General features: G+C 47.0%; 1 protein-coding gene across 2 annotated transcripts in view; it reads right to left on the reverse strand.

Annotated features, from left to right (window-relative positions):
• Positions 1-20778, reverse strand: part of TG (thyroglobulin) — a 262905-nt gene that overhangs the window by 186559 nt on the left and 55568 nt on the right. For both annotated transcript variants that reach the window (XM_087447433.1, XM_087447432.1), the window contains 5 exons: positions 18814-18984; positions 13427-13543; positions 12778-12893; positions 9233-9341; positions 3892-4083 (listed from right to left, as the gene is read on the reverse strand). In XM_087447433.1, the coding sequence (XP_087303559.1) occupies positions 3892-4083; positions 9233-9341; positions 12778-12893; positions 13427-13543; positions 18814-18984 (705 nt within the window). The remainder of the gene's footprint in view (positions 1-3891; positions 4084-9232; positions 9342-12777; positions 12894-13426; positions 13544-18813; positions 18985-20778) is intronic.

A 20778-nucleotide genomic window follows, 5' to 3' on the forward strand; every position in this document is an offset into this window, starting at 1 on the left:
CACCGTGAGCTGACCTCAGCATTCTTCAGTGGTCACCTTGTTTGAATGCTCAGCAGCATTCAAAGCTATTGACAACTTCTTCGCCTTTCAACCCTCTCCACCTTGGTTTCCACAAAGTGCCTCTCTCCTGGGTCTGCTGCTCTGCCCACGCTCTGTCTTCTTTGCAGATTTTCCTCCCATTACGCAGGTGTCCATTAGGGATCAGCCCCATCCCCCACTGTCTTCTCACCCTGTACCTTCTTCCTAGGAAATCACATCCATACTCACACCTCTGACACCACCTCAATGCTGCTAAGTCAAACATTTCTATCTCCCACCCAGACTCCCTCTCTGAGCTCTGGATTTTTGCATTCAAAAGCTTAGTCCACAACTTGTGAATGTCTTAAAGGCCCTTCAAAGTGAGCATACCCCAAATGGACCCTTGACCTCCCCAAATCTCCCTCTCCCATCACCAAATCCGACAACTCATATTTTCCATTATTCGCCATACAAGCAAGCTATCCAACCCGGTGAACAAGCTAGATAGCCAAGAATGATCAGACACCTCCCTCTTCCTCAATCCTGTATCCAAAATCATGTTGATTTTGCATCCTAAAGATATCTTGAGTCCACCCCCTTTCCTCCAGCTCCACTGCTGTCACCCCAGCCCCAGCTCTCCATCCCTCTTCCCTGGACTATGGGGGTGGTTCCTCACTGCACTCTCTACATCTCTCTAACTCCCTATCCATCACCTTCTGTACACTCATGCCAAAGTGCTCATTTCAAAATTCAAATCTGATCATGACATTCCTTTGCTTAAAACTTTCAATAGCTTCCAGTTGTTCTTAGGATAAAAACAACCTTTAGTGCAACCGACAAGGTTCTCTATGGTCTAGCCTTTCTCTATCCCTCTTGCCCCTTCCCAAACCAGGGCTCACCTTCCCACCCTCCTCTCCCTAGTCCAGTGACCACGGCTTCTTCTCATCTCCTCTTCTGTATCATGCACCCTCCTACCACAAGGCCTTTGCACATGCCATTCTCTCTGTCTAGAATTATCTCCCTTCTTTTATTCACTTAGTTAAAACCTACACATGTCTCAGGATTTAGGGTAGTCTTAATTTATCTCCTTAAATAGGGAAAAACATTTATTATATGTTTTCAAAGTAATATTTACCTTTTCTTCAGAGCCTATCAATTAACAATTATCCTTTTCTCTCTCTGCACCTGATAGAAGGAGGTAGAGGCAGGGAATACGGGACAAGCTCTTGGTACCAGGAGTTAGGCAGCCTGGGTTCCAGTTCACTTTGCTGACCACTGGAATGTGGGCATCAGGTAGGTCACATCTTTTCTCTGGGATCAACTAAACTCATCAACATTACTCTGCACCTACAGTGCGCATGGCTCTCTCAGGAGCTAGGATAAATGGCGAACTCACAGCACTGGAAGTTGTAATCCACCAGGGAGATGGACATGTGAACTCCGATGCAAAGAGAAGAGATGAAACAATATTTCAGCAGGCCGGAAGCATGAGTGGGACTTAGAGTTGTACAGACTGATTTGGAGGCTGGGGAATCTAGAACGGGGGCTTGGGGGTTGGTGGTGAGACAGCAATGAAGAGACTGACACAATTACCAAGAAAAAAAATAATACAGGCCTAAACACAGACAGTGGAGGTAGGGAGGGAATAAACTTAATCCCAAAGATAAGAAGAAGAGAGTAACAAGAAATCAAAGTGACAAATTAGTAACAGGGCAGGAAGGTTGTGGGGCAATGCAGCATGATTCCCAGGTTTATGGCTTGAGTGACCTTCTCCAAGGTGGAGTTTACAAGAGAAGCAGTTCATTTTGGATAAAAACTATCCATTCATTCAGAGCCATGTTGACTTTGAGGCATCTGCAGGCCATCCAGAGGTTTATCCAGACACCAGATGAGTACGTGGTTCTGGACCTCTGCAGAGAGTTTTGGTCAGGGTAGAGACCCAGGAGGGGAGAAGGCAGAACCTGTTTACAGTTACCCTCTAAGGAACGTGCTCAGGAAGCGGAATGGGAGGAGCAGCCTGAGCAAGAGAAGGGTGTCTTGGAAATTAGGAGAGGGGAGTTTAAAGAACCACGGAGCAGTCAATAGTGTTGACTACACACACCCAGGCTAAGGAGGATGGGATGATGGCCCTGGTGACTGGTGAGTGGGTAGAGGCATTTTGGGGAGTGAAGCAGTTTCAGATTGTAGGGTCTGCCTGTGATAGGAAAGGGGAGATACGGACCAGGAGCAAGATGGAAGACACGAGATCAAGAGCCCTGTTGTGCTGCTCCTTAACATAACACAGACAGTAGAGACAGGGGCGACAGTGAAGGGCACTGGCTGATGACAGACAGGGTGGAGACCAGGAATGAGAGAGGAGAGAAGGGATGAAGGCGACAGGTTCTGCCCCCAGGAGGCAGGTTAGCTCTCAGGAGGGGATGATGCGCAGACACTGGAGCTGAGCACAACTCTGGGTGCTGTACCTGGTGGGGACTTTAAAAACAACCTGCTCACTGATAAGCCCAAGGTCACAGTTAATAGTCTTCAGAACACATGGAGTCTCCCTGCCTCTAGCTCAGCTCACATGGATGCCCACTGTGGGCCAAACTCTCTAACCTCATCATGTAAACACTACCCATCCCTTGAGCCTGGCTCAAGTCTCTCCACTTCTAGAAAGCCTTCCCTGACCACCAAGTCCCCATAGTATCTCCCTCCTTTGCACTCCAAGGCTCCAGTGGTCTTGACACTCACGCTGCCTTGTTTATGGAGCCTGGTGCAGAGCAGCGCTCAATACTTGTTTGCTGGATGACAGTCCGAATGAAGGAGAGAATGTCATGGTCCTTTCATGGTACCCCTGCCTCCCCAACCAGACTCTAAGCTCCTTTTATCTTTTCCCAACACCTAACACATTAGATTGCACATATATGATGGTCAATTTAAGTTTATTATTGACTGAAAGTGAGGGTCATAAAAAGTTATATAAGACTACTTGGATTTTTCTTTAATATTCAGAATTCTCCATAAGCTGAATGCAACCAGTCACATAGTTGATTATAGTTAAGTCCCTCTGCTACTAAACTAATAGCACACCAGAAGCCAAATCCATGTCCAGCATTTTGCACCCATTATCCTTATAACAAGTAGTCAAACAGGAATTATCATTATCTCTATTTTATGGACAGGGAACTGCAACTTAGATAGTTTAAGCAACTTGTCCAAGATTACACAGCCAGAAAGTGACAGAGTGGTAATCCAGGTCCATCTGACACCAAAGTCCCTTCTCATCTGCTAGGTTATATAGCCAAGTACATGGATTTATTTCTATAAACAGAAGTCCATCCCCACTTTTGAGAGACAACAGAAAATTCTAGTCCTATTGATCACAGGACCTGGCATACATAGGCACTCAATAGATAATCATTGAATGAATGATCGTGGGCGATGGGAATGAAATACCATTTTTTGACCAAATGTGGTCAAATTGACCAGTCCAGGCTTCACAGGCGGCAGTAAGATGCTGTTGAGGATACACCTGGCCTCAAACCTCAGCTCTACTACTTTGCAAGCTGAGCGACCATGAGCAAATGATTCCAATTCTCTGAGCCTCCATTTCTCGGTTTGTAAAACGGAGCTCACCATACCTCCCCTGAAGACAGCAGTAAGGAAAAAATCAGCATTACAACATGAAGCGGCTAGCACAGTATGTGACATGTTGAAAGGGTCACAGCTTGTCCCTTTGTGTATGTGAATAGCACCTTCTGTTTGGGCGTGGCCGCTTCATGCCTGCAATTTCCCATGGCCGTCTCCACATTGTATATCCCGGCTCTGCGACCCCACGTGCTCCCCATCCTTTGTCATAGTACAGGAGGGACCTGGCCCTCACTGTCACATTACCTCCTTGGACCTGTGCAAGGATGAAGCCATCGCAGCACGAATCACGGTCACATTCAAGAAGACAGAAGAGATGGACCTCTGTCAGATTGGCTCCTGAGGCTGAGAACACGACAGGCCTGTACATTCCGGAGGGCGTGTTTTGGAAACCAGTTTTTTGGAAGCTCTTCTGACTAGTTGTGGTGAATTCTTGGCCTGGGGAAAAAGCAGAAAGCATTTTTTAAAAATCTCAAAACAATGCAGAGTTGACCAGAGTTCACTGGTCATACAACAGTGGACTCTCTGATTGTGCTGGGGCAGCATGTGGTTCAAGACAAGACGCTCTCTGTGCCATGAAACTTCTGCATGTGCCTGGGCATGAGGAGCGAGGACCCCGCCATGGCCATGGCCCCCAATCTGAAGGCAGACCCAGACACACGCCCAGCATACCTTTGAGGGTCTGAAGGGGAGGTGCGGAGAACTGGCATTTATGATTATGGAGAACTGGCATTTATGATTATTTTTATTATTACCAGCAACTACTTATTGAGCTCCAACTGCATACACAGACACCGTGACACGTGCTTTACCTTTGTGACCTCATTGTATTTTCTCTGCCCTGTGAGTTAGGTTCCCCCTGCTCTGTATCACATGCGTTTCTGAAACCGCAAAGTGGTTCGAACACACGGTGGACACGAAGCTCTGGCACTGTGATGCTGAGGCAGCAATGGTAGAGCTACAGTTTTCCCCGGCATCTCACTGCCCCGTGCCATCACACAAGGTGAATGCAGCGTGCACAGATGCAGCAGAACGCAAGAAGCTGCAGAGAAACGGAACTGGACACAACGCCCATCGGCCCACGTCCTTCCTCCTGATTCAGACCCGCCACCGACTCTGTCTTCAAAGAGACGATTGCAATTCTCCCTTCTCTTTGTGCAACCGGCCCTCGTCTCTGTAACTCAGCAGCCTCAACATTTCCCTACATCCTCCCACATCAGGCCACCTAGGCCTTTAATTTACTGTCACATTTCTTGGTGATGGATTCAGTATGTCTTTTTTTAAACTGTGCTAGCATCTTACATAAGATTGTAATTGTTTATGTCAGTCTTCTGTTTAGAAATGGCATGGTTTGGGTTTTGCCTGTCCCTAAGTCTAGTTTTCCCATAGCCCTGTATTTTTAGAGCATCATTTTGCAAATATGAGATTTTTCAGGGAGAGATATATATATTGCACTATAGCCCAAATGTCTGTCCTATAATTATGTTCATTTTACACTTGAGGAAAGAGAACCTTAACAAGCCTGAATGGTCTTGCCTGGGTTTACACAGCTGGTGATGGCAGAAGGAACGCCAAGGCCCATGCTCTTCACCACCTGACCTCCCGCCGGCCCAGGAGTTCACCAGGTCTTACCGACTCGTGCACCTGGAGGTAGTGGAGAGGCTTACAGTGTGGGATTTAGGAGCACAAGCTTCAGAATGAGACAGACCTAAGTGCAAATCCCTGCAGCATGCACGGCAAGCAAGTCCCTAATTCCCCAGAGCCTCAGCTTTCCCATCTGTACAATAGGGATGATAGTATGTAATCCTCAGGGATGTTGAGCAGATAAAAAGATTGACTGTACATAAAAAGGCTGAGCAATGAGCCTGACACTTGGCTGATGCTCAGCAGACATTTCCAATGGCCGGTATCTTCTCCCTCCAAGCACTGACTCACTCAGCCCCTTCTGCCTGATGCCCTCTAACTATGCCAGCGAAGCCCCCCCGATCCTTCACCAGCTTAACTTAAAGGGCCCATCCCACAGATTTTTATGGTTAGAGTTCATCTCTCCTCCCTCAATCTCTCTTAGACTCTCTTCATGCCTCTGCTAAAGGCTCCATCATCCTTCACCCTGTATTTAAGCCACTTGAGATGGTGTCTGCTTCCCCCACCAGCTTGCGATTCCCTGGGGCCATTCCCTGCCATCTGATGCAGTAGTCACTAGCCATAGGTGACTACTCAAATGTCAATTTCAGTTCATCAAAGCTCATCAAAGCAGGAGTCACATTCCAACTGCTCTGTGGCCACGTTGGCTACTGGCTATCATTTTAAACAGCAGAGATTTATAGCACATTTCCATCACTGCAGAAAGTTCTACAGTGATGCCCTGGAGGGTAGGGCTCTCTCTCAGCTCACCTTGGCATCCTCCACATCACCCTGCATGAAGGACCACCTGCCTTGAGATCTTTGCACGGTGGGCTCCTTCTCATCTTCAGGTCTCAGTTCCAATGTCCCCTTCTCCGAAGTTCCTTCCCTGGGCACCCTAAAACACCTCATGTCCAGCTTTATTTTCCTTTTATAATTGTGATAAAACATATATAAGATTTACCATTTTAACCATTTTTAAGTGTACAGTTCAATGGTATTAAATACATTGACACTGTTAGCAACCATCACCACCATCCATCTCCAGAACTTTTTCATCAACTCTGCACCCATCAAGCCCTAACTCCCCTTTCTCCCTTCCCCAGCCCCTAGTGACCACTGTCCTCCTCTCTGTGTCTATGAATTTGACAGATATTCTAGGTGGCCCAGGTCCATCTTCATCCGATTGTCCTGTTTCATTTTCGTCAAAGCACATATCACCCTCTGAAATGATCTTATTGCTGGATCAATTCCTTCATCAATCAGTGATTCTGTGTGCTTTATGCACAGCTGCATCCACAGTGCCTGCCCAAGTGTGTATCACACCGTGGGTGCTCAGTAAATACTTATGGGATGTGCCAGTGCTGAGCCGACTCCCACAATGGTCGAGTCCTAGACAGTGGAGCAGGTCTGGGAGATCTTTCAGAGTTGGGGGAGGCCGTGCCCTGAAGTTCCAGGTTCCACCTTGATGTAGCAGCAAGGTGCTTCCTCTTTCTAGACCTCATCTAGAAATAAGGGGTTTGGGCTAGAGAATCTCAAAGGAAACTTTGGGAGCTGTCTTCCATTGATCCTGAAAAATCACATGGCTCCTCCTCCATGTTCAAGGCCACAGACTCTCAGTTGGTGTAGACAGAGGATGGTACTGGAGGATGGATCAAGCTGTCTCTTCTTCCCGGACACTCAACGCCAGACGTGTGAATGGACGTGCTTGACTACCTACTAAGTGGCACGGACTGTGCTGGGGACTTTCAGAAACCGTGTCCTTTTCCCCTCAGCTGTGATATTTTATTGCTATTTTACAGAAAGCAAAATAAAGTCACTCTTGATCAGAGACAGAGCTAGTAAGTGGGGAGGCGGGAGTCTGAGGCCAGATGCAGCTTGCCCCAATCTCCCTTCCCTTTCCACAACACCAGGATCCCTAAAGGCTGGGTCTGTGCACTTTCTGCTTTAAAAATACATCAAAATAAAACAAAAAAAGCAAAAAACAATTCTGCCCTTGATTTAGTTTGGCAGCAAGGAAGCTTCGCAATTTCCCTTGCAATCTTCCCCCTAAGTATAAACTTTCAGGAGGTGAGAAGGAAAAAAATATAACAAACACTTAAAAAAAAAAACACACAATTGCATTTTTTAAAAGTGTGACAAAAGACCAAGGTATGGTTTTAAAGAATATTTTTGGGAGGAGTTACTTGTTTTATTGTGGCTTTCCTTTTTAGAAAATAATCTCTGTGCTCTGTTATTATTTTTAAAAATGGATAGTAAAAATAATTGGAATAAACAGTGGGGCAGAAATTCTAGTAACCCTGGCCACAGATCAGAGAAATCCAAGCTCTGCTGGACTCCCTTATCCCAGGGGGACCCTCCTCTGAGACAAGTTGGAGGCATTCAGTGAAAGAAGGACCAGAGACAAAAAAAACACAAATGCTTGCGATGCTGAGGACTGCTGCTGAGGTCAGCTGGGGCTGTGCGCCTGAGCCGTGCCAACCTCTCCACTGGCTGCCAGCTGTTCGCAGTGCAAGTCTGAAGCTGTTGGGAGCTAGGCCACCTGCCCTGAGTTACGGACCTAAGAGAATGACACGCCTGCAACCCTTCGTTCCAACCCCCAAATCCTCATCCAGGCCCCCTTGGCTGTCTTCTGGTCCACAGCCATAGCCTCGGGTCATCAGGAAACTTTTTAGCAAAAATACAAATGATCGTAGAAACATCCTGCACTTGCTGTTTACCAAGTTCCACTGTTCTAAAAGCATCCCATGCGTCACCACATTCCGACCTCCCGACCACCTTTGTTCGCCTGTGGCTCCTGTGTTACTAATGAGGAATCACAGAAGCCTAGAACATCAAGAACTGGCCCAAGATCACATCGCCTACGTGCAGCAGAGCTGGGGTCAACCCGGGCAGGCGGACTCCCCCACCCTCACCCTGAACTGCATGGAGTGAGGGCCCGGGGAGCGCAGTGGCTAGTGACAGTGTCACGGCTCATGGGGCAGAGCCTCGTGGGGCCCAGGGCTCACAACCTGGCATTGCTGTCACCTCTCTTGGGCCTGATGGAGAGGCGGCAGGAGGCGAGCAGGACAGGGCAGAATTGCACAGGCCACAGGATTCAGGGGGACTGCTTCTCTTACACAAGCTACAGAGATCAGAGTGTTTCCCTGCTGGCCCTCTGTGAAGCCCTCTCTGAGGGGGAATTCAGACACACTTAGGGTCAAACATAGCTCCCAAATTTACTAGCGGTGTGACCTTGGGCAACTCTCTTAATCTCTCTAAGTCTCAGTTTCCTCATCTGTAAAATGGGGATTATGATCCCATTTTTGCCTTCCTCCAAGGATTTCCGTGAGGCTGGAATGAAGGGATGTATGGGGAAGTGAGCTGTAAGCTGTAAAACATGATACACCCGTGCTACTCGAAGTGTGGTCCAGGGACCAGCGGCTTTGGCATCCCTGAGAGGGAATTTGAAAGGCAGAATCTTGGCCCTACCCCAACTTATTGACTCAGAATCTGCATTTTTCCAGGCCCCCAGGTAACGAGCAAGCGCATCACAGCTGGAAGAGGTCCTGCGTGCAGGGTGATGAGAGAGAAAGTGCTCGGAGGTTTGGACTGGTTGTGAGGAGAAGGTCTGACAACTTCCAGGGAGGGTGGAGATCAATGGGAGAGGAGCGTGAGCCTCCGTGAGAGGGAAGCCCAGGAGGGGCAGTTGCAGGGAGCCCAGAGCCCATGTCCCGGCTGGAGATGCTCCCCACCTCACAGGCAGCCTCGTGGGGCTGCATGGGGCACACAGTCTGGACTCAGCTGGGTTCTCCCTGCAGACTTTGTGTCTGCCCTGCAACTTAGTTCCTCGCCTACAGAATGAGCCTCCCAGTCCCTTGGCAGTCGGGCCCCTCCCTAAACGTGCCCCGCTGGAAAGCAGCTCCAAACACTGAACAAGTTAAGCCCCCGAGGCCCCGAGCCATCCAGCTCTCAACCAACCTACCCTTTTTCAAATACACAGCCGGAGGGTCTTGATCCCTGCTCCTCACTTTCACCAGGCAGCTAAGACTTCCAAAGCTGGTGGCCTTCGAGTTCCCCAATGTGTCTTGATCCTGAAGAAGGAAAGAGGCTGTGTTATCATCCTGTGATACTTAATAATTCAATTCAATAAACATTCGTCAGACTTGAACCAAAGCTCGGCACTGGGGCTGCAAAGATAAATAAGAGAAGATTCCTGCTCGATAGTTTCTCCCAGTCTATTAGAGCACACAGACATTAAGCAGTAAATTCCGGCCCAGAGTGTTAGCTGCAAAGACACACGTAACTAGAGAGGAGGTCAATTACAGAAGAGGGAGTGATTAATTCTATTGAGAAAGGGGAGCTAGAAAATTTCCCAGAAAAAGTGAATCTGGGTGGGGTACTGATATAGAAGTAAGAGTTTTTCAGGTGGGAACAAGAGAAGGGTGATTTTAAGCAGAGGAAACAGCAGAAATGGAGAACTAGAATTCCATGGGTGTTTTGAGAACTAGGTCCAGTGTTCTCGGGGCCTGTCAGTTGCAGGGAGTGGAGGGAGAAGGGAGGGAGGCAGGAGCCAGCTCATGGAGGACCTTGGAGGCACGCAGCTGGTATCCAGTGAGGACCAGAGGAAGGTTCTTAAGCTTGGACATGAGGAGGTCAGACTTCCAAAGATCCTGCCGTCCTCACTCATCTCTGATCTCTCTTTCCGACTCTTTCCAGCACTCTTGCTGTGTGGGCGTGGGAGGATAAATCTGTCTGTATCAATTTGTGGTTTTTCCCTGTATTTTACCCTCCCCCTCAAAGTGGTCTGCCTTTGAGTTTCCCGGCTGCGGGAATTTTTGGAGGGCAGGGGCTAAAGCAAATCTAGTTGAAGGCAACAGCTCTTCCTGTGTTTTAGAAAGCCTGAGCTCACTGAACCGATGATGGTCTGGGAGGAACAAGAGCCTTTGAGGAGAAAGATTCCTGCAGACCAGAAAAGGGCTTGAGTTGTGGGTCCCAGGCAGCAGGAGCCCTTGGCCCATCTGTGGTCAGGCCCTGGCGGAGGTGGGGCAAGTGGCTGGAGGGGCTTACCCCAAAGGGTGGGGCCCCTGCGTGCCCAAGAGTCCCTTCCACACCCGGGCCTGGCCCAGACACAAGGGCGCGGAGGGGCCTGAAGGCAGCGCCTGGGCTCATGGCCTCAGCACCGGCTGTGTGGATCAGTCATCAGTCATCAACGCCCCGACGTCCGTGCCTTGGGACCACTCTGAGAGCCCTGGGCCCTCAGGAGAGGAGCCTTACTAACTGTTGAGATGGACTTTCCTGCCAACCCGACGTGTGGATAACAACATAACAGCAATGGTGGCAACCGTAACAATGGTCACTGAGCCTTTACTCTGCGGCAGAAACTGTCCTGTGAGCTCTTCCGTGCACGACTTTACTCGGTCCTCACAACAGTTCTGGGAGGTGGGTGCCATTAGTTCCCCACATCAGAGACGGGGGCTCTGATGAATCAGGGGGCAAAACAGCAACAAGCACGTTGTGGGGCTGGGGCTTGAACCCAGGCAGCCTGGCTCCAAAGCCACCTTCTAAAGGACTCTCCTGGTAAGAGAGGGTCTCTCATGGCTGAGGAGTTGGAGGTAGAATTCACGCCTTTTTCGCTTTAAAAAAAAAAAAAATATTAAGAAGTGGTATATTTCTTGTAGACTGAAATCCACACTTACTAAACGAGCAGCTGTCAGATATCGGAGGATCAAATGATCAATAATCCAATATGTTTGCCAGAGAAATGCCAGCACTTAGTAAGCACTCAGTAAGTGTCAGTTATTTTTGTATTATTATTAACTCTATAAGTTGGCTTTGATCCCTTAGGAAAACAGAAGGAGCAGATTTTCTTTAAATCGGGGATTCCCAATGACTTGACAATCACCTAGGGAGCCACTGTCACTGAGAGTGACACACAGTGACAGCTGTGGTCCTCAGACCCCTCAGCCACAAGGCACCTGAGGGAGGTCTGGACAGAGGTGTCCTGTTGGCAGAATCACTTGCCATGGACCAGCCGAGATGAGGGCGCAGCACCTGGAAACCCCATAAAACAAGTAAATGGAACTAGTCTGCACTGTCCGACAGCAGAAGAGGGCGACACCAAGGCTCTGTGCTCAGTCCTGATATTAATGACAGGGAGTTCTCGCTGAGTGTCATCAGCCTACAAGCCTGTCCTCCCCCTCCCCACTCATGACCCCCATTCCCTCTCTGACATATCTTAAGACCAGGTCTGAATCATGATAGTGAAAACAATACAGGCCATTGTCATCCTCCCCAGAATGCTTACACCTTAAACTTAAAGGAGCTAACCTTTCCTCAACAGTCTACTGGGTCTCGTGTCAGCTCCTTGAATCCTCACCAGAAGCCTGTGAGTTAAAGACTCCATTTTACAGATGAGGAGACTGAGGTTAAGGAATCTACACATGGTCTAATAGCCCCAAAGTGATGGGGCTGAGATTCAATCCAAGACCCCTTCTGCCTCTTCTCGGGATTATGCAGTTTCAGACCCCAGTTCAAGTCCTAAAATTCAGAAGTCCACCCTCCATGCCCCTTCCAGGATGTTGCTTATGAATACACACTCACACGCCAGCACAGGAACATGGACAAAGGGCGTGTAATGCACGTGTGTTAGTGATGCTGCAAAACTGCTAACAAATCTACACATCCTTAACAAGTGTGAAATAAATTGTGTACATCCATAGGATGGATTGGTATGCTGCCATTAAAAAGAACAAGGTTCCTTTTTTAAGATACTGAAAGTTAAATATTATATAGCAAAATCAAGGTAGAAAAGAATATGTATTATAAAATATTAGCATGTAAACAAACAAAGATTGATGCTTATAAACACATAGAAATTTTCGGGAAGGATCCATAAGAAACTGGAGAGTAAAAATAGAGATTTGCATGCAGTTAGGAGTTAGGGAGTTAAGAGACAGGAGAATTAATTTTCACTGCATCCCCTTCTGTCCTAATTCATGGTAACCATGAAATTGCCAATACTCTACCAGCTTTGACTTATAGAAACAGTAATTCCATGTGGTTCTAACTAATATTTAATTTTTTGCTTTTTAAATCATAATGATATTTTACTTCTACCATGGAAAGGAATGGGGGGGTGTCTGAGACTCAAGGGGACAGATGGTGTTTAGGGCTCTGGACAATGCCCTGTTGCATCTGCTGCCCACACCGCCCGATGAGGTAAGCTGGTGGGTAGCAGAAGGGGAGTGCTGATCATTGAAATTCTCTTCTGACTGATTTGTCAGGACTGATCCTAATTGATATTGCTCAGATGAATGCTCCTGATGTCAGCTTCATCCTGAGCCATCACTGGTCTACTGCAGTTTCAATTTCCCAAAGTCTCATCACTTTGAAGAAATGGAGACAACATGGGATCAGCTACCCACAATCTCATTCCATCCCCTGATCAGCCTGGTGTCAACGCAATCAGAGTAAGTCTGACATAGAACGGACAGGAGGCAGAACCACCGCACAGCTGCCACGACTCACCTGACCAGAAGTCATGCAGGCGATGTTGTCACTTGTCCAAGCATAGAAATCACACGAGACTTCTGATCCCACCGTGGACACTGCGAGGAAGCTGCAGGCCTCGTCCAACGCACAGTCTGCAAACACCATGGGACAGTCACCCACCTGTCTCTCAGGTGATGCTGAGGACAGACAGACACATACCCCTACTCCCTGCTCCCAAATACACACACACACACACACACACACACAAATACACTCACACAAATACACTCGTCTATAACATTGGACAACAATGACTGTGACTGTAGGATGATGAGATAACCCTTATAATGACACATGCTCAATAAATGGTAGCTGTCATTATCCCTCCCTGGCTTCATGGTTGAAATAGACAGGCATATCTCCCAACCTGGACAGACAGCTCCACAAGAAATTAGTGTTCTTTTTTCTGCTCCCTAATCTCGGCATATAATAGATGCACCACAAACTCTGAAGTGAAATTATGAGTTGACTGTACATTTTGGAAATGAATTGATTTACAAAGTGTTTTTGATAAAGTTTATCTTTTCATTATAGTTGTAACTATTTTATTTGACTGGTCGTGCAAGATCAGCAGAGCCTATTCCTATACCAGTCGCCATGTGCCCACCTCCCCGCCATCCCTTACCTGCCAAGCACTGCATCAGTGGGGATTCAGAACCAGGAACTTTGGACCTGACCACCACAGCAATGTCAGCATTGAAGAGCACTTTAGATTCCGGAACCTTCTCAAATTTCTGCATCACTGAAAGAAAAGCAGATTATGCAATTTGACTCTGAAGGTAGTAGGCATCTGCAGAGAAGCCCAAAAGAGTTTTAGGTCAAGAAATCATTTCGCATTTGCCGCCCTTGGTCACACACATGTCCCAAGGAGAGAAATTCCCTTTTAAGATAGTTCCAGCATGCTGCCTCACATCTAATACTGAGAGCTATAGCTTACCACGTCTGCTTTTTCTCCCTCATTGTCAGGAAGTAAGGAGGAAATTTAATATTATGTTAGTCCTGACAACTCATTTTTTCTCATTAATATTGATTTTCTATCAAATTTAGACTTCCCTGTCCTTATCTTTGAGTGCTAACTATATCTTGCAATTATTTTATGGAAAATTTTCTTTCCATAAGACAACTTGACTTCTTTCTGGAAAAAGAGGTAAGTTATTTTTAAAAATACAAATAAAACATGTGCATATGGGTTCATGTAAATCTGAAAGAGTGTCATGTGGCTCAGGCATTTTTACGACAGTATTTGTTTAAATGATGTATTAGCATCTGTTTTTCCAGCTACCATCAACATCTCTGCGCTCCTGTCTGGTAGGAATAACATAGTCACAGGCTTATGAAACTAGACAAGGGAGGAGAAAGAAATAAACTTTCCCAAGGCTATGAGACCTGGAACTCACTCTTCATCAACCAAGCGAAAAAGCACTGTGCGTAACTCTCCGGGGATGAGATGCATTTTACAAGCCAAAATGCCCAAAGGTGTCAATACTTTACAGGTAACTATCAAAAAACAAGCCCCAACGCACACGAGTGCTAGTTTTTTGCAGACATAATTATAAGCTCATAAGCACACCTATTGCTTTACGAAAGAGACTTGTGTCTAGATTGGTTTTCATCATCTCAATAACTTTAAGACCATCCAAACCAATCTTTTCTCAGCTTTCATAATAAGTGCAAAAAAAAGTTTATTCATTTTGGGATGGGGTTGGGAGAGGGGAGTATTATATAACAGAAATGACATGCATTAAGCCTTTAAAACTTTTGATATAGAAAAAAATCTAATTTTACAAAGTGGCCCTTCCAGACTTATCATTGAAGTCACCAAGTTCATGTGCTTCCCCTATTCAGTCCGTCTGCTCTCACGTCTTCCTCTCTTTTTTATTTTTATACTCCTTGGTCTCTTGTTTGTATAGACTTCGGGCCCCAGTCCAGCAAACACCATGCTATATGCAGCCCAGTGTCCCTAAGGTTTGATTAGTATAGACCACAAGCTCACAACATTCTAGGAGACTAACTAAAATTTGAAAGGTCTTTCCGTTTCCAATTAAAATCTTCCCAGTGGTCGTAATGCAATAAATTTAGCACTTCATTAGAGAATCTGCTGGTTTTCAGAAAAGGGACACCTTGGTGATGGAGATCTTCACATCGCAGCATTCTATGAAGAAGCTCATCACCAAACAGAACAGAAATAATCTATAAACTGAGTTGCAATGATTCCATGGAATATTGAGTTAGCTTGCAGATTTATACATTCTCTTGGTATAATTTCCCACACACCAAATTTCTACTTAGCAGATACTTACAAATGACTTAGGGAAAGCATTAAGGGCCAACATCAGAGCACGTCATTATATTTGATCAAGATTCTTGTACAGTGTTTCATGGCTACATATGTACTTGTCTCTTTCTAAGACAAGGACAATGTCCTGAGAATATTTGAACCCCTACTAGCTAGAATAGTGACAGACATACTAGTTTCCTGTTTATTGGATGGATGGATGGATGGATGGATGGATGGATGGATGGATGGATGGAAGGACGGATGGATGGATGAATGAATGACTGCCAAGATCATTACAACACCAGGAAAACTAGAGAGAACATTATGGAGGTGGTGTGATTCCAAGGGCAGGCATATTCCTTTCTTCGGGCACTTGACACGGTATACGATGTCTTTGGTATGAGTCAACAAAAAGCAGAATTAGAAAACTGGATCTAGAGTTAAAGGGAAGATGACCGCAAAATATTTCTACTGGCAAAGGTCAGTGCGTAAACAACTAACTGTGAGGAAACGAGGGGTTAACCACGGGCCACAGAGAGAAGAGGACGGCCGGGAGGCTACAGCAGGAGGGAGCTAAGACAGGGAGGCAGCAGGCAGTGGGGAAGGAGCACTGGCTCTGGAATCAGCCCCGGGCTCAAGTCCGGATGCCACCACCCCTCGCCAGCTCTGTGCCCTGGCGCACGTTTCACTCTCGGAGAGCCAGCTTCCTGGTGGTGAGGACTAAACAGAACAGCATGGGAGACCTGGTACATGCAACAACTCAGGAAATGCCAGGTCCCTCTGCCCCCTGCAAGGACACCCTGCCTAAGCACAGGGCTTGTAAATTGGCCGCAGGAATCCAGGTGGTGGGAGAATCTCCCTCCCCGATGACCTGTAGGAAACAGTTTTGAAGAAGCCCAGATAACCGGAGCAATTCATGCATTCTGTCAACGAGCACCGACTGCTGTGGACTAGAACAAAAGGTAAGACACAGTTCTGGCCCCACAGGAGCGTACTAGCTAACGAGGCTAGAGCCCAGAGAGGAGGCCGGGGCGTGCAATTTTGCTTCATCCCGAGGGCATCGCAGAACCACTGAAGAGTTTTAAGGGGTGTTGCGTACACAGAATCGCCTTTTAGAATAATTGCTCTGAAGCATCGTAGAAAAACGATGGAGGGGGGCACGACTAGAGCAGGAAGAGGTGCTAGGAGGCAGTAATCCATGCAGGTGACAACCCAGGTCTGGACAAAGTGGGTGGACATGGGGGTGGAGAGGGCAAATCCCCATTTGGGGAGTTATATAACTGACCTCCACGCCCTTTGCTTTTTCAAGATGACAAAAGACTCAAAAATGAGACTGGAATTTCACCTCCAAAGAGAAAGATACTCTCAAAGGCAAGTGGAGAGAATTTTGAGAAGAGGCATGTTGACGTCCCGTGGGGGCCCAGTGTCTTAACGTGGAAATCCTCCTGCATATCCAGAGAGGGAAACTTAACCTCAGAGCTTTGCATAAGAAGCCAAAACTGCTGAGGACCCATCTGGAGGCATTCACAAGCCAGCACCTCAGGGAGGCGGCACTGAGTTTGGCAAAGCTGAGCCATTACTCGTAAACGCTTCTGGTGCCATTGATTAGCGCAGAACAAGCCATGAATGCTTTACAAAGTGCACATGACAATCCTCAAAGTGGAGCCATCGACAGGGATGCAAAGAGCACTGGAGTTAATATCCAACCGGTAGGTGATAACCTCAGAAAGGGCAGAAGCACAACGGCCCCTGGGCAAGTCCTTCCCCTCTGTGGACGTCCTCTCCCTCAATGTGAAGGGCAGCAAAGATCTGCCTGACTAATCTCTGAAAGCACCTTCCATCTCTAGCTCCCCTGATTGCTACTTCTGCCCAAGAGGAGGAATGCAGGAAAAAGATAATAATACTTTCATTGGATTTGCAATTTATCCATGGACACACACACAGACACATACACACACACACACACACACACACAATCCTTGGGATTTATTAGCACTTTACTGGAGAAGGGAAATGATTGTTCTGAGCATCATAAAATGAAAATTTCTCACTAGGATTTTCTCAGATGTTTTATATCATTAACTGCACCAACTTCCTTAAAGAGCACACAGGCTATGTGTGCATGTGTGCGCATGTATGTGTGTGTATTATGCTTGTGTGCAAGTGTGCACGTGTGGGTACAGGTGTGTGTTTGATGAGGAAGCAGATGACTCTAGGTAGTAGCACAGATTGGTGTAATGGAAAGAATGGGTTTGAGTCAGACACACACCAGTTCAAATGCTAGGTATGTTATCCTGATTATGTGACAAAGATAAGTCACTTAAACATTCTTTGCCTCAGTTTCTTCAACTACATTATTGGGCATAAGAACATCTACCTGTGGGAACCTCTGTGAAGCTTACAATTAGCTAGCCCATGTAAATGGGCTGGGCACATAGGAAGCCCATGTATGTCTGGCCCTCTCCTTACACAGAAATCTAAGAGACACGGGCAGCTAGGGCTTGATCTGGTGTGTCAAGTGTGCAAAGCTAAGTCACAGGCCCTCAAGCAGCGAAGGCGACTCTATGGAAAAGTGGCGCAGAATCCTGAAGACTTAGAAGAGGGCAGAATTAAAGGACCTTGCAGATTATCTCGGCCTGCTCATTGTTTAACAGAAGAGGAAACAAGGCAACCGGTATTAATGAGTCTTCTAATCACCCTGAAATATTTGTTTCCTCTGTTAAGTATGTCATTGCTAACGCTCAACTCCCCCACAAGGTGGACATTAATATCCCCATTTTACAGATGAGGAAACTGTGGAAGGTAAGTGACTTGCCCAACACTACACAGCCAGTAAAGGGCACCACTGGGACTAAACTAGTTCTGACCCCACTCCCATCGCACCCAGTATTGTAGGACATTTGTTGGGTCACCTGGGACTTTCCTAGCCATTGTCTCATTGAAGATCTGTGTCTGGCACAGGGTAGCGCCCACTGAATGTTTGTCATCTTCACAGGATGAGGTTAACCCTCACATTGTCTCAGGAGGCTGGTGGGGTGACTGAGGATCAGAGAAGTTGAGCAATTTGCTCTGGGTCGCCCAGCAAGTAAATTATGGAACCAGGACTGGCACTCACGTCTTCTCACGACAACCCACCAAGGGAAAGGCTGCCCATCTTTTCAGAGGCGAGCTGCCCACAAGAAAGGAAACCTCAGCAGATTCATTTTTTTTTAATTCATTTCTCATGCATGCCGAAGTATTTAGGGGTGAGGTTTCATGATGTCTGAAATGTACTCTCCAATGATTACAAATGGAGAGAAAGTGAAAGAGCAAAATACTAACAATTTTGGACCTAGGTGACAGATATTTATTCACTCTACTATTCTTTTAACTCCTATATAGATTAAACATTTTCACAATAAAAAGTTGAGGATAGGGCCGGCCCCATGGCTTAGCGGTTGGGTGCGCGCGCTCCGCTGCTGGCGACCCGGGTTCGGATCCCGGGCGCGCACCGACGCACCGCTTCTCCGGCCGTGCTGAGGCCGTGTCCCACATACAGCGGCTAGAAGCATGTGCAGCTATGGCATACAACTATCTACTGGGGCTTTGGGGGGAAAAATAATAAATAAATAAAATCTTTAAAAAAAAAAAAAAGTTGAGGATAAACGCATCTCATGTCTCTCCCTTTCTAAAAAGCCCTTGAGAGCACATGCCCTCTCTCCAGTATCATGGCTGATTTAACGGGCTGCACATACCCAGACACTGGGTGTCCATGAGGGGGGCCTCGGTTTCCGACCACAGCAGCCTCCGCCCCTCGCCGTCCACACAGAAGGCCTTCCCACTGCCCCCGTCCCTCTGGCTGGCTCGGTACTGGCCGTCCTGGTCACACTGCAGGCCCATCTCATTCCTCTGACAGTCAGTGACGCCTGGAACCAAGAGATAGACTCAACAATCAATGACGTGCCTCTGGGCTCCCCTCTCCTCCCCACCCCCAGGCTCCCAGTCGTTGATCAGTCGTCCAAGTCACACGTCTGAGCCAGACACTCTCTAGTGTAAAACTCATCACCTGACCAAAGGATGATGTCCAGGCTCACTGTTGGGCCACTAAGGCCTCTGTGATCTGGCCCCACCCATCTAACTCTGCACCTGCGCCCTGTGCTTCCACAATCTGCTGCACGCAGTACCTGGAACACACCACCTTCTCTTATACCATTTGCTCAAACACAGGCTCTACCCAGCTGTTCCTTCTCCTGGCGCACAGTTCTCCCCAATCTTCAATGAGTTAACTCTTCACTGCCCATCAACCCTCATCAATTCAACCTTCATTCCCTCAGAGAAGCCCCCCTACCCCCTGATGTCCGACACACTCTCCTATCAACTCACATCTGTCCTCATAGCACGGAGCGTGGTTATTATTTTTATTATTTCTATTTGTCTGAGTGAAAGAATGGTTGATGAGGACTGTCTGCCTCCACTCAATAGAAGCTCCGAGCAGGGAGGGACCTGATCTCCTTTTGTTCGCTCTTGTATTCCAGTGTCTTGCTCAGTTCTGTCACATAATATCTAGCTCCCTCCTTGTGATATTGTGATTTATAACAAGAAACATATAAATTTGATCTTCATCCCTTTTCTGGCACAGAGCTCCTAAAACTCTTGGAATTTCCTAAGTGATGAAAGCTATAGAGGTGTCTTTTGTTATGTTAATGAGGTGACTTTTTTGTATGCATCTATGGAAGGGGGCTGGTTGCCAGAGGAACCCAACAGGTGATTAGAAGGTTGGGACTTTCAGCCCCACCCACTGACATCCAGGTGGGGAAAGGGGCTGGAGGTTGAATCAATCACCAATGGCCAATGATTTAATCAATCATGCTTACATAATGAAGTCTCCATAAAAACCCAAAAGGACCGGGTTTGGAGAGCTTCTGGGTTGGTGAACACACGGAGATTTGAGGAGAGTGGCTCACCTGGAGAGGGCATGGAAGCTCTGCACCCTTTCCCCATCCCTTGTCCTATGCATCTCTTTCATCTGGCTGTTCCTGAATTATATCCTTTTATAATAAACCAGTGACCTAGTAAGTAAAATGTTTCTCTGAGTTCTGTGAGCTGCTCTAGCAAATTAGTTGAATCCAAGGAGGGGGGTCTTGGGAACCTCTGACGTACAGCCCTTCAGTCAGAAGTGCAGGAAACATCCTGGGCTTGTGATTGGCATCCTGAGTTGGAGGGGTTGTTGGAACCTCCAATCTGTAGCCAGTCATTCAGAAGCACAGCTAACAGCCTGAAATCTGTAGAGGAATTGAGATTCTAAAAGCTATCCTAACACCAAAAGGAAACCAAGGAAATATTGCAATAGCTTGGCATCACTTGAAACCTGGCAGACTTTACTACCCTGTGCTTCTCTTCAACATGACTCCATCTAGGAACACAGACCAGGTAATATAACAGACAGGACTGCGGAGTTAATGAGTCATGGAGAAGTTCTTAGATATAAACAGACCCTTAGCCCTGATGCTGGAGACCCATTCACTGAAATCTATTCCATTACTCAAGATGTCTGGGAGAGTGATAATGATGTGACAGACCTCCACTTCTACGTGGAAATGCAATCAAAGCTTACCCCAAAAGTGGCATGGGGATGAATGGTTATTGTTCATCTTAAACATTTTAATGGATTCCACTTTGCTATGGACTGAACATTTGTATCCTCTCCTCTCAAATTCATA

Source organism: Ceratotherium simum, chromosome 23 (assembly GCF_057802395.1).
Source record: "Ceratotherium simum simum isolate JZ-2026a chromosome 23, ASM5780239v1, whole genome shotgun sequence".
Lineage (NCBI taxonomy): Eukaryota > Metazoa > Chordata > Mammalia > Perissodactyla > Rhinocerotidae > Ceratotherium > Ceratotherium simum.